Consider the following 13,440-nt stretch of genomic DNA (forward strand, 5'->3'; position numbering starts at 1 on the left):
GGCTGGGGGGCCGGGGTGGGGGGTGCAGGTCGCCTAAGCTCATTACGTACTGCAGCAGATTGGCCAGCATGGCGCAGGAGTCGGCGCAGCTGTGCACGTGAACCACATTGTTGGAGCAGCGCAGCTCGAACAGTGGCTGCTTCTGTGGGCAGATGGGCGGTGGCATCAGTGCAGGCCCCACTGCCCACCTGGGGCCCATCCTGGGAGGGCCCACAGGTCTGCCCGTGCCACAGGGAGCGCTGGCCAGCCTTCCCTCAGGTGGCAGCCTGTGCAACACCCATTGAGCACATGTGCAAACTCAGAGTGACGGGGCCCTGGCTGAGGCCGCCCTGGGAGCAGGAGCGCAACCACCCATCACCTCACGCCCTCTGCCCCGACCTCAGTCCAGCAAAGGGGCCTGTTTCTCACTGAACAGAGGAGGAAACTGGGGCCCTGTAGGGCTGTCGGTGTCCCAGGACCCCATTTGGGCCCTCCTCACAGATGCCCTTGGGTGATGGGCTGAAACCTTGTCCATTCAGCAAACAGTGTGGGGCAACCAGGGGCCTGAACCTTCCTAAGCAGGTGCTAATACAGCCATCAGGGCAGGGCAGGCCATGTGACCCCCTCAGACCTCCTCAGGCCCCAGTGAAGGCTACACTCACCAGTTTGCCCTCAGTGCTCCCCTTCCACGTTTTGATCACCAGTTCCAGGAGGTCCACGTCCAGGACACAGACATAATCTGAGGGCAGGAGGTGGACGACAGGTTCCTATGGTCTCCCTCCAGCCAGTCCCTGCCCACCACCAGGGGGAGGATCAGGTGCACCTGGTTGTGGCCCCTGTGTGTGCGCATGTGCACTGAAAACCCGGGCAGCCGCGGGGTGAGGACACCTCACTGCTCTGGGTATAGCGGGGGCTGTGGTCTCTCAGAGGGGAGGGAGCCAAGTCCAGGCCCTGCCCACCTCGCCGCAGATCCAGGGTCTCCACCTCACACTTATCGGACAGGTACAAGGCGGAGTCGTCAAGGATGAACCTGGTGGGGAACAGGGCTGAGAAGGGCCAGGAGCCACTGCAGCGGCAGCTTCATGGCAGATGGGCAAGCGTGGGGCTCCTGGCAACAGGCAGAGGGACCCAAGCCCACAAGAAGCTGCTGTGTGAGGAGCCCTCCAGCTTTGGTGCTCCTGTCTGTACAATGGGCAGAGCCTGGGCTGCAGACCCTGTCGGCTGGCAGGCGCTGTGGAGGGCCACACTCGGAGTTCTCAAGGTGCTTCCCGCTCCACCACCTCACGTGGGCCTCACACAAACCTGGGCAGGGAGGCAGGGAGGGGTCCTTTTCCCTCTACAGCATGACTGCTCTTTTAAAACAAGTCCTTAGTCAGGTGTGGTGGCACATGCCTGGAATCCCAGCAGTTCAGGAGGCTGAGGCAGGAGGATCATGAGTTCAAAGCCAGCCTCAGCAACTTAGCAAGGCCCTAAGCAACTAAGCGAGACCCCATCTTTCAATAAAATATAAAAACGGGGGCTGGGATTGTGGCTCAGTGGTTGAGCGCTCGACTAGCACAGGTGGGACCCGGGTTTGATTCTCAGCACCACATAAAAAAATAAATAAATAAAGGCATTGTGTTGTGTCCATCTGTAAAAAAGATTCTCTCTCTCTCTCTCTAAAAAAAAAAAAATTATATATATTTATATATATGGGCTGGGGATCAGTGATAAAGCACTTGCCTAGCATGCGTGAGGCACTAAATTTAATCCTCAGCACAACATAAAAATAAATAAAAGTTGGGGCTGGGATTGTGGCTCAGTGGTAGAGCGCTCGCTTAGCATGGGCGGGACCTGGGTTCGATTCTCAGCACCACATAAAAAAAATAAAAAAGACATTGTATTGTGTCCATCTATATCTAAAAAATAAACATTAAAAAAATTAAAAAATAATAATAAATGAAAGTATGGTGTTCATCTACACTAAAAAAATATTTTTTAAAAAAGGGCTGGGGATGTGGCTCAGTGGTTAAGTGGTCTTGGGTTCAATCCCTGGCAAATAAATATATAGAGAAAAATAAAATAAAACAGGCCAGGTGCTTAAGTTCTTGAGGCTAGCTTTGAACTCATGATCCTCCCACCTCAGCCTCCAGAGCCACTAGGATTACAGGTGTGCACCACTGCGCCTGGCTATGTATGCTTCTTTCTAGTCTTTTCTATGCAGTCATATGTGTGTTTGTGTGTGTGCGTGTGTGTATTCACCCACCTGTAGGGCCAGGAACAAACCTTACACATGCTAGGCAAGCATCTTGCCACTGAGCTAAACCCCCAACTCTCATTTTTTAAATATTTTTTAACATTATTCCTCAACTTTATATTAATGGTTACACAGTATCTCAGGGGTGAAGCATATTTATTTATTCAGTGGTGATTTGGGGACACTTAGATTGTTTAAGTTTGAACTTTTATTTTTTAAATTTTGCCTTGCTAAGGATGGAACCCAGGGCCTCACACGTCAGGCAAGTGCTCTGAGCTGTGTCCCCAGCCCTAGTTTGGACCATTCTGTTACACTACAGAGACTTGAACTCTACCTCTCTTATCCTCTTATCCTCAGGCAAGCCCTAGAAGAGAGATCACCAGGTCAGACAGTATCCCTTGTAAGGATCTGATTTGGGGCAACCAGCTCCACTCTAAGAAGATGGAAACAACTCATATTCCTGCAAAAGGTACCATCACCTGAACAGACAGGCCCAGATGGGCCTGAGGACACAGAGCAGGTTGACAGCCACAGCCCCACTGGGGTGGGACTGATGGCATGTGGGGCAGCCTGCGTACCTGAGCAAGAAGGTGGATGTGTCCATGACGATGTTGCTGGAGAGGGTGAAGGTCTCAGCAGTAAGGAGGACACGAACAGGGAGGTAGAGGGGCCTAGGGGACATACTTGGGCTGGGGCAGGCTCCTTACACCTGAAGCCTGCCCCTGGCTCCTTCCCCAGCCCGGCTCTGGCCCTGACCCACGCCCACCCAGCCTGGGTACCTGTAGTCCACGGCGCAGGAGAACAGATGTGTGTGCAGGACAGTGATGACTGTTGGGGGCAGATAGCCCAGCACGGGGTCATCCAGCACATCTAAGAACTCCAGCAGCTTTGGAAGCCAGACCAGGGAGGGATAATGAGCACGAGACAGCCCCCTCTTCCAATACCTCCCTGTCCTGGCCCCTACCCAGCACCCACCTGCTGCCCCTGAGCTGTGCACCACACCCCTTGCTAGGAGGTCCAGCCAAGGTCAGCTCCAGCCCAGCTGGTATCCCTCACCAGTTTCAACCCCTTTGACCCGCCCACCCAATCCAAAGTCCAGAGTCCTGGGCCAAGCGAACCCCTTCTGTTCACCTGGGAGTGCCAGCTCTGTTCAGGTAGGGCCATGTAGTGGCGCAGGGTGGCTTTGTGCAACCTTAGTGTCACCAGGAACTCCTGAGGGGGGGAGCAGTCAGAGCAGTGGGGAGCCTAACCCCAGCAGGCCCTGAGGAGGTGGCTGCCCAGCCAGGCGGGAAGGTGGAGTCAGGAAAAGCTGTACCTTGACATTCTTGTGGGGGTCCAGGTGGATGCGCACAGCGGCAGACAGCATGGGAGGGCCCTGGCCCTGGCCCTTGCGGCCTGAGGCTCCCCGCTCAGTCACCCCTTCCTCTGAGGGGTAGATGGTTGGGGCCAGCTGGGTTGGGGGAGTAAAGCTGGGCAGTTCCAGGTGACTGGACAGCAGGTAGTTGTCCACAGCCGCTGCAGAGGGATCTCACTGAGCCCATGCCAAGGCCACTGGCCACCCACTCTGCTCAGGGGCCCCATTCCCTGAGAGCCCCCCACCCTTCACACCTCGGTGGTAGAGTGTGGCCTTTTCAGCCTCGAGGCAGAAGTAGCCGAGCCCCGGCTGGCCGCGGTACTGAGAGACACTGAAGATGGTGCCCCGTTCCACATCCAGCACCAGCTCCCCATGTGCGACCTCCAGCCGCCTCCCACCTTCATCCTGCAGAGACAGAGCACCCACCTGTGCCACCTGCTTCGTTCGGTGGCTTCAGGCCTTGGGAGAAGTGTCACCTAGAGGCCTACCTGCCAGCACTTGCCTCTTCTGACATATGAGAATGATCCCTGCCTCCTGCTCCGTCTAAGGGACCAAATTCCCACCTACCCCCCCAGCATGGTTTCACCCAGAGGGGGGTGTCAGGAAGTTGCTGATAGGCACAATGGAACTGGGTGGCGGGTGGGTGCTGGTGGCCACCTGGCCTTTTGTTCTCCACATCCCTGCCCTGGAGCTGCCATGCTTGTGCTGCCCCCTGTCACGGGGGTCTGGAGCAAGGGCTTGTCTTGCCAGGGCTGCCCTCACCTTGGCCTCACAGAGGGCTGTGATCCGACCCTTCAGCACCGTCACCAGCGTAGAGAAGGTACTCTGGGAGTGACGGCGTCGGGGCTCAGGGGCAGGGGCCTGGTGGACACCTGAGGCCCCCACTGAGAAGAAGTGGGTGTCCTCATCATCCGAGTCAGAGTCTGGCAAGATTAAGGTGGCTGCTGGGATGGAGACCTGGCAGGGCTGGCCCAGCCCTGCCCACACGTGGGGTCCTCCCGTCAGCCCGGCTAGAGCACCCCTCATACCCAGCTTGAAGGCTGACTTGCACATCTTGAAGTTGTCGTGCCAGAAGCCGGAGGAGCCCAGGAAGCCCGGGGGTTGAGGGGCGGGGTCAGGGGTGGGAAGAAGGTCCGCGGGCTCCCACATGAGCAGGTCATTGTTGATCCTGAGAAGGGAGGGGGGAGGACAGGTGAGGGTGGGCAGAGTCCGGCTCCCGGCCCAGCCCGCCTGCCCCGTGCTGCTACCTGTTGTAGATGCTCTCGTAGACCTCCTTGCTGGGCAGGAAGATGTGGGCGCTGGGCAGAAGCACCTCCAGGCCACAGCGGGACAGCGCCAGAGTCCGGCTCTGGAATGTCCTCATCTCCTCAGGGTCTCCAGGGATCACCATCTGGACAGGGTGAAGAGACCCCCAGCAGGACAGTCATCTCAGCCTGGCTGGGCCTGTCCCTACTCCAGATCACTCATTCACTCACTTATCCACTCACAGGAGCCCTTCTCTGTGTGAATGGGTGATGCCCATCTGGGACCAGCGCTAATGGCATGCCAACCTTGCTCTGAGGGCACAGACTCTTTTACCCTCACAAGGGCCCTTGAGACAGAACTCCTTGTGCCTACTTCCCAAAAGGGAAAATTCATCTGCAGGCAACACTCCAAGCCGTCAGAGCCACGGAGAGGCCTGGCCTGCCACAAATACAGGCAGTGTGGCCCACAGAACAGTCCCTCTGCTGCCCCTCGCTCAGCAACTTCAAAGAGCACCCGGAGGCCCGAGTATAAACTGCCAACAACAGCTGAGCAGGCTGCAGGCCTGATCTTCCCGACCAACGGGCCTGCCCTTGCCAGGGAGCTTCCCTCCCTACCCTGAGCAGAGGTGGGTGTTTCAGAGTCCCTTATTGGCCTGAAATCATGAAAGAAACAAAATCCTCACACTTGTGTTGGGTCACCTCATGTCCACCCCAGGGTGTCCTGTCACTGAACCACAGTCACATAGGTGGCTCCCAAGGCAGCGCTGCAGGTGGGGCGGGCAGGGAAGAGGGGGCGGGGCAGGCTCACCTCCTCCGTCTCATACATGGTCCTCTTAGAGGAGAAGGGCGAGGGCGAGGGCTCCCGCAGCTCACACGGACTCTCGGTGGACAGCGCCAGCTCTTCTCCCTTCTCTGGGGCCATCTCCCACTGTGTGCTACTGGACTGGGGGTCCAGGGTCAACACTATCCTGCCAGGGCCAAGGCCTGTCACTGGCCTGTAGGGCCCCTGGGACCCGGGCCTCGGCTGGCCTCCTGCCACTCCAGTGGCAGGACCCTCCCCTCCGGCTGCTCCTTCCAGAGACTCCACTTACTGGGGGAGGAAGTACTTGTGTCCAGTACTCTTGGGGTCTAGGGCTTTGGAGACACGGAGGCAGGGGACAGGTGGCTTTTCTCCATCTTCATAGATTCCTGGAGGAGATGGAGAGGGGTGAGGATCATCACTGAGACCTCTCTCCACTTTTTCCCCATTGCTGGGTCCGGTCAGACACTCATAGACTGCAGTAGCCCACGGATAAAGGGTCCCCTCTGCCTGTTGCCCAGGAGGCCAGGGATAGTCACGCTAGTGTTCCCAAAAACTGGTAAGAGCCTGTGCCAGGGTCTGCTCTAACTGTGACCCACTTGCCCCAAGTCCACCTCTCCCCAAGGCCCAGGCCCCCTGCCCCGGGTGTTGTTCCCAAGGGCTCTTACCATGCAGGTCAGAGCAGGTGAGTTCCAGGCGGGTGGGGGCTGGGGGGCCAGGCCCACTGCTAAGCTCTGACCGGAACTGAGGATCACTCAGCTCCAGCCGCAGTTGCTCAGCCCGCACAGCCCGGCCTGCCCAAGGGTCCCGCTCGGGCCTCAGGTCAGCGATGGGGAATCGTAGCCTCAGTGTGGCCCGGGGTGCTGAAAGCCGAAATACTGTCTGCTGCTCAGTGGCTGGTGGAGGCTCTGCCTGCAGAAGGGTCAGGCGTCAGAGATGCCAGGGCCCTTGATACTATGGTCAAAGGCCAGAGGATCAGAGCTCTGTTCCCCATCCCAGTTCATTGGGATATCTCACCAGAAGGCCAGCAGGGGGCTCAGGGGGTGTGGTGGCCATGTGCAACAGGGCAGCCAGGCGATCCAGGGCTCCCAGCTCCACATCTGCTTGAAAATCAGCTAGGTCCAGGGCCAGTTCTGAGTGGCAATGGCGGGCAATGGAGCGCCGGGGCCGGCTCTGTGTAGGGGCAAGAGTGTTGGACTGGTGAGGGCAGCAGGGCAGGTGAGAGCAGGACAGGAAGGGGCTTCCTCAAACAAAAACAAAACCTGAGCCCTTCCCCATGGTGGAAGAGCTTGGTAGGGGCCCAAGGAGACTGGGACTTTCAATACCCTGCCCTGTTGGACGACTCGCTGGTTTATTGAATAAAAGCCACCCAATATTTGCTCCTCCCACCTCAGAGGCTCAGCAGAGAGCAGCCATGTTGAGACTCTTAGCAACCAGGCTAAGGGACAGCATGGACGGAGCACGGGGTCCATGACCCTGGGAAGAACAGAGCCTCTCAGCCCGGGATGGGAGGTGGTTACCTTGGGCACCCGTCGCAGAGTCTGTGTGTGGCGCAGGTGGGCACAGGGCCGAGCTGAGGCCTGGGAGCCCATGTTACTGGGGAAACTCAGGATCTGGGATGGGACATGGCGGGTGAAGAGGGTCAGGTAGGCCTGGGAGCCCACCTAACCCCCAGGCCCTGCCTCCACCCTCACCTCTGTGTACTCGGGCTCCGAAGTGCCCCTGGGCCACAAGCACTCCAGCACCTCCAGCTGCCCAAAGTGCACTTCCGTGCTGCTCGTCCGCCGGCCCCTACTGCCGGTCCGCAGCTCCCAGGACAGCTGCACAGCTGTGCCTGTGAGCCTGCAGGGAAGAAGACAGGCATCAGAGGGTGGGCTTGGGGATTCCAGGAGTCTCTTTACAGGCCCCTTCCTCAGGCTTGTGGCTTATACCGGACATGGCTACAGGGGCAGGCTTTCTGGAAGCGCAGCCGGAGGTGGTGGAATTCTCGGGAGCCGAACGGCCCATCCTTGGCAGCATCAAACTCAGCAAAAAAATGGGTGGCGAGGTCAGGTGGTCCAGAAGATGGGGCAGAAGTCTGAAGCAAAGTCAGGGTCACACCCCCCAGGGTCATCTTCAGCAGCGAATCAGGGCGCATGGTGTCAGGAATGGGTGTCGGGGCCGCCTTGCCTGAGGGGACAGAGGTTTCATCAGGGGCTCCTGGGAACTTGCAGGCACCCCAACTGGTGTGAGAGTCAGCCACAGAGCTGGCCAAGCTGGACTATGGACTGGCCAAGCTGGAATATGGGGGGGGGGCCAAATCTGCCTCACCATATAGCTCTGGCAGGGGGCTCAGTCAGGCAAAGGTGACAATAAATACCTTCTGTACACCAGGCCCTCCGCCCAGGCTATTTACCTCCTCAAGGTGCTAGAAGGATTCACTGGTATGATAAGCACCCACCCCAGTGCCTGACCCACAATAAGCTCTCACACCAACCAAACAACATCCAGATCTTTATATATCAGTCTCAGAGCTTAAATGCTTGACCAAGAGTGCTGACTTAGATCCTAAGGCCCCATCCATTACATCACCAGCTTCCCAAATTAGGTCTCTGGGGAGCCACATCACAGGTGGCAGGTGTCTCCAGGCATCACTGGGGTCTACTACATGCATCTGAGAGCCTAGGCATCCAGGCTTCTTCCAGCCCTCCTCACCTCTGGAGGGCTGTCCAGGGTACTCAACTCACCAGCTGCGGGGGCAGGGGCAGAGAGTCGGCGGGAAGCCATGTTGCTATGCACAGAGGAGCCCAGGTCCACATCAGAGAGGGAGAGCTCAGAGACTGCTGAGGTCACACTGCTCGTAAGGCCAGTCATGGAAAAGAAGAGGTCTAGGGACAAGGTGAAAGGTGTGAGGGACAGAAGCTGGGCCCCCGGACTCTTGCACCCACATACACTGCCCCTCCACCCTGCATCTGCCCTGCACCCACCAGTGCCGTCCAAGTTGACAAGAGGGTTGGGGAGGGGCTCTGGGCTGAGAGGCTCGGCCACAGCACCCGCCTGCAGCTGCTGGTTCAGGTCCTGCTCGATCAGCCACAGGTCTTCAGCACCGAGCGGGCGGCTCTTGTTCAGCTTGTCAGCCAGGCCTTCAGGGTCTAGGGGAGGGCATTTCAGTCCAACCTGGCTGGCACTCCCTGCCATCCACCCCCTGGACCGCCCAGAGGCCTCACCTGCAAGGCTAACAGCACTGAGCAGATCCTGAAGCTGCTGGAGCTGCCGTGGGGTCAGAAGCAGGTGCAGAGAGCCCAGCTGTCCTGCCACCTCCAACTGGGTGCCAAAGGGACAGCCATGAAGTCTAAACTCACCACCCGCCCCCTTGACATGTGCCGCCCCCCTGTCCTCACCCTGGGGAATCAGGATGCCACACTGATGAGGATAACATCTGTTAACAACTAGCTGATGAACCTGGCCACAACTGAGTCTGGGACTCGGTTTCTCTAGTTGCAAAGAAAGCAATAACTTCGCCCGCTTGACATCGTCCCTCTGGCCTGGGCACGAGCAGCATTGCTAAGGATGAGTCTGGGATGGGACATACTGCTCCAACCCCGGGGCCTGGGACCCACCTTGGGGCCTGGGAAGGCCTCGTTCTGCTTCAGCTTCACCATCAGCTCCATGTACCCTGAGCAGCTGCCGATTTGCAAGGGAGGCTCTGGCGGTTCTACCTGGAGGCAGAGAGTTGAGAAAAGTGGGTGATGGTCTGAGGGATGGGAGCAGGGTGAGGGGGCTCAAGGGTGTGGGAATCATCAGCCCACCTGCGGGGGGAACTCCTCGAAGTGCAGACGCACCCCTGCCAGCTGCAGCAGCTTGTGCAGGAAGGCTGGTGGCTGGTGCACGTCTACCGGTGGCGCCTGGCTTGGGTCCCGCACTGCCTCGTCACAGTACTCCAGTCTGGGGAGTGTAGGGTCAGCCCTTGTCCTGGCCACCCCAGGCCTGGAGCCCTTTCTCCACACAGTGTTCTGTTCTAGGGGCATGGGTTGGGGAGCCCAGCCTGCAGAGCTGCCCATCATGCCCACGGTGGCCATCCTGGACCACCATGTCCACCTTGGGGGCTCAGGCCAGGCCTTGGTCTTCTGACCCTCAGCAGCTAACCTGTCTTTGGGGCTCAGTCTCTCCAGGTCTGGACGACAGTTCCAGGCTCCAAACACAGCCCACCCCTACAACTTCACCACCGCCCAGCCTTACCCTGCCCTGCCCTGCCACTTCCCAAGAGCCTAGACCAGGGACGGGGGCCAGGGCAAGACCATCCAGCAGCCTCCCCCCACCCCCGAGCCCACCCCATGTGGCTGGCCCCTACCTCTGTACATGGACCTCCACAGCCACGCCGTGCTCCCCATCACCTGGTGAGTGCTCCACCCTCACAACAGTGTTCAGGAAGGTCACCTTGATTCTCCGCAGCACTGGGGGGTGGGGGGTGGTCTTGGATCAGGTGGGGCGACAAGATGGTCGTCTCCCAGCTGGGCAGCAGGGTTACTGCCTGAGCCCCCTGTCCTATGGGCTCCGGAGGGGTCTGCTCACCAGTCTCAATGGTCTGGGCAAACATCTCCAGTCCCTCCAGAGGCTGTGGTGGCTCAGAGGGCTCAGGGAGCCCCTCCCGCAGACACTCCTGAGCCAGCTGCAGGCTTGTGGTCATGCAGGAGGCCCAGCTCTGCGAGTCAGCAGCCCCTGGCCCTGTGGGAAAGAAAAGGTTCTCAGGGCAGATGCGCTCGGTCAGCTCCAGACTGCCCGGCCCTGGCCTTGCCTTGCCCTCACCTTGTCCCTGGCGGGGCTGCAGGGTGAGCTGGAGGCCTGACACGCGCACGGTGCAGTGATCAGTGAGCAGCGCAGCCCAGGGCACAGCCACCTCGATGGAGCCCACAAAGCCTTCCACCAGCTCCAGTGGCGACTCCATTGACTCCAGAACCTCATTCACAGACTGGAAACAAGCAGGGGATAAAGTGGCTGAGTGAAACCCCACATCCAGCTGACAGCCACAGCCTTTCCAGTTACTGTCACACAGAGCACTCAGCTTTCCCTGTCCCTCCATGTGCTATCTACAAGGCCCTACCTTGGCTCATGCTGTTCCCTGCTCCTGGCCTGCTCCATCATCTAAAGCCACTCAACCCTTTGAGCCAGCTCAAATGTCTCCCTCTATGTGAAGTTAAAATTGTTTACTGAGGCCAGGCACACTGGCACACGCCTGTAATCCCAGTGGCTCAGGAGGCTGAGACAGGAGGATTGTAAGTTCAAAGCCAGCCTCAGCAAAAGCGAGACACTAAGCAACTCAGTGAGACCCTGTCTCTAAATAAAATGCAAAATAGGGCTAGTGATGGCTCAGTGGTTGAGTGCCCCTGAGTTCAATATCTACTACCAAAAAAAAGTTTATTGAGCAACTTCTATGTGCAGATGCCAAGGCTCCATGGGTATATGTTCTAGACATGGGGATAACACACACACAGGCCTGGCAGAGAGAACAGCAGCACCCCACATTCACCTTGGGCAAACAGAGTTCAAGGGAAGAATGTCCAGGAGAGGGCTGACCTGAGGTGGGAAGGAGCCTCTGAACCCCAGACACATGGTGTAGCTCTGAGGCACGAGGCTAAGCCCCTAGTGAAGACATCTGTGCTGGCTTTGCACCCTCACCAGCCTGGGAGCTCCTCAAGGGCAGCAGCACACTTGCCTTCTCCCTGCGACCCCAGGTGCTCTGGATGCTAATACCAGAGAGGGCTTCAGTAAGCGTCTGCCTGACACGTGAATGAACAGGTACCAACAGAGCCACAGAGTCCAAATTTCCTACCTAGAGGCCAATGGATGGGGAAACTGAGGTCTGGAAAGAAGGGACTACTTGTCACCCCTTGTACTGTGAGGACTGAGGGTGGGACCTGGGCCTCTCTCCTTATCCCTCTTGAGTTCCCAGACAGGTAGCCTCTTGGGGGCCTTTAAGGTGAGCTGCAGGCTGAGCACCTGGTTAGCAATATAGTGCCTGCATTTTCCCCAGGTCAGGAGGAAAGCAGGCTAGCTAGGAGTCCCATTGGTCCCCAACAAGAGGGCAGGGCACAAAGGAATAGGGGTGTTTTCTGTTGTTGAAAAGAGAAGGGGAAGTTCAGAGGTCTGGGCCATCTTACAGGCCAACCTAAGAGGCCAAGTTCAGAGATCCGAGGAGACCTGCACTGGAATTCACAGACCACAGGGTGCTGGGAAGTGCCTCCAACTCAGGGCTCAGCTCCCCACTCCCCTATTTGCTCCCAAGTTCTGGCCACCTCTAAGCCTTAGCTCTTCCTTCCCAGAACTACAGATCCCTGGGGCCAGCCAAAAAATGAGAAGGCCCTGCCCCCACGCCTGACCTGCTGCTCTGGACCTTAAGGGCTGACCCAGTACCAGCCTTAAACTGGTGCCTCTAATTGGTGGCTCCTGGGCTACTCCCCAGGTCAGCTGAGCTGTGAGTCAGGGGCCCCTCACCCACCATCCCCCAGCCTCAAGCCTTGGACAAGACCCAGGCTCACTCTGGCTTCCCCAGCATCTCTTTCAACTTCCTCCTTGCCCAAGGCCAGACCTTCACATCCTTCCTAGAGGGCTGCCCTCCAGGTAGAGATGATGGGTCCCAAGTCCCTCCCTAAACCCAGGCTTGGTCCCTCCTACTCTCCCTAAAGCAGGAAGTAGACAGCGGCAGAGTCACACGAGGTGTTGATCAACACGGGTGCTGACGCCGTTGTTGACATCCACATCCGGAGGCGAACCCCACCCACCGGCCCAGGATCCTGGGGTCAGGAGGTCGGGGCGCACTTTCCACAAGTGCCCCCACAGGGCTCTGGACCACGACAGCCTTTCCTACCAGCTGCTTCAGCCCAAATCTGTCGCTGCCCTGGCCCCCTACACGGGAGTCCCCGTTCCTGGGCTTCCTTTTCACCCACTCCAGCCCCTAGGTATCACCCTCAACTCAGCCCCCAAACTCAAAGTGACCATGCTGTCATTCTCCAGACAAGCGACATCCCCTCCCTTAGCCTGTTTCTCCTCCGGTGAAGTGGAGACCCGGACTCCTTCCCTTCCAGCTTATTGCTCTGGCAAGGAACTGAAGCCACCAGCGGGGTGCCTCCGACTCCTGGAGAGGGCCCTGCTCCCCTGGCCTCTCACGCCGGTGCCTGCTCTTTCGGCCGGAATTGATCCTTTGGCAGCCTCAGGTCGCTGCGCTCCCACCCTCCGCTCCTTCCCGAGCTCGGGCCTGGCTTCTCACCCAGGTCTCCAGGTGGATATCCCGCAGAGCAACGCTGCCCTTGTACAGATCCAGGCTGAGCTGGTCCAGGCTGAGGTGTTCCTGAAAGAAGTGCCCCAAGTAATGGTGCAGCAAGTAGCGGCAGACCCGCTCTTTCACACAGTTCGACCATGGCCACAGCCATCGTGACATCTCGGAGACCGCCTGGCCCCGGCCGCCTCCGCTTGCCGCCAGCCGGTGAACCCTGTCCGGCTGCGCTGTTCACTAGAGCCCCCGGCTTGCCCCACCGCTTCTCTCAGCGCCAGGCCGCGCCCCCAGCTGTCCAGCCACGCCCCCATGCTCACTGCCATTGGCCATTGGAAAGGGCGAGGCCCGCTGATTGGCCGCAGGGGGAGGAGCTTTCGGGAGCGAAAAAGGGACTGGGCTCTCGGCATGATATAGTGCCCTCAATCATGATTTACGCTTGCGTATAAATACTGTGTGGGTGGACCTTTAACCTCCCTTCTACAGACTCTAGAAGGCTGTTGTTGTAGGTTGCGGGGGGGGGGGGGGGGCCGGTCCCACAAAGGAATGCGCATGTGCCGACTGCGTCCGACTACTTTAGGT

At 58.5% G+C, this 13,440-nt stretch overlaps 1 protein-coding gene across 1 annotated transcript in view; it reads right to left on the minus strand.

Annotated features, from left to right (window-relative positions):
* Atg2a (autophagy related 2A) overlaps positions 1-13,137 on the minus strand; it is a 19,653-nt gene extending 6,516 nt beyond the window's left edge. The window contains exons 1-27 of the mRNA XM_048789113.1: positions 12,856-13,137; positions 10,398-10,560; positions 10,164-10,316; positions 9,943-10,045; positions 9,401-9,536; positions 9,212-9,310; positions 8,819-8,915; positions 8,579-8,743; positions 8,339-8,479; positions 7,544-7,781; positions 7,307-7,454; positions 7,133-7,225; positions 6,630-6,785; positions 6,281-6,524; positions 5,905-6,001; positions 5,622-5,781; positions 4,817-4,959; positions 4,598-4,737; positions 4,332-4,492; positions 3,824-3,974; positions 3,531-3,730; positions 3,347-3,427; positions 2,995-3,101; positions 2,794-2,886; positions 939-1,009; positions 642-718; positions 1-142 (exon numbers count right to left, since the gene is read on the minus strand). The exon at positions 1-142 is cut by the window's left edge and continues 231 nt beyond it. Coding sequence (XP_048645070.1) covers positions 1-142; positions 642-718; positions 939-1,009; positions 2,794-2,886; positions 2,995-3,101; positions 3,347-3,427; positions 3,531-3,730; positions 3,824-3,974; positions 4,332-4,492; positions 4,598-4,737; positions 4,817-4,959; positions 5,622-5,781; positions 5,905-6,001; positions 6,281-6,524; positions 6,630-6,785; positions 7,133-7,225; positions 7,307-7,454; positions 7,544-7,781; positions 8,339-8,479; positions 8,579-8,743; positions 8,819-8,915; positions 9,212-9,310; positions 9,401-9,536; positions 9,943-10,045; positions 10,164-10,316; positions 10,398-10,560; positions 12,856-13,026 — 3,730 coding nt within the window. The 5' untranslated portion in view covers positions 13,027-13,137. The remainder of the gene's footprint in view (positions 143-641; positions 719-938; positions 1,010-2,793; positions 2,887-2,994; positions 3,102-3,346; positions 3,428-3,530; positions 3,731-3,823; positions 3,975-4,331; positions 4,493-4,597; positions 4,738-4,816; positions 4,960-5,621; positions 5,782-5,904; positions 6,002-6,280; positions 6,525-6,629; positions 6,786-7,132; positions 7,226-7,306; positions 7,455-7,543; positions 7,782-8,338; positions 8,480-8,578; positions 8,744-8,818; positions 8,916-9,211; positions 9,311-9,400; positions 9,537-9,942; positions 10,046-10,163; positions 10,317-10,397; positions 10,561-12,855) is intronic.
* Between the last annotated feature and the right edge of the window lie 303 nt (positions 13,138-13,440).

Source organism: Marmota marmota, unplaced genomic scaffold (genome assembly GCF_001458135.2).
Source record: "Marmota marmota marmota unplaced genomic scaffold, marMar, whole genome shotgun sequence".
NCBI lineage: Eukaryota > Metazoa > Chordata > Mammalia > Rodentia > Sciuridae > Marmota > Marmota marmota.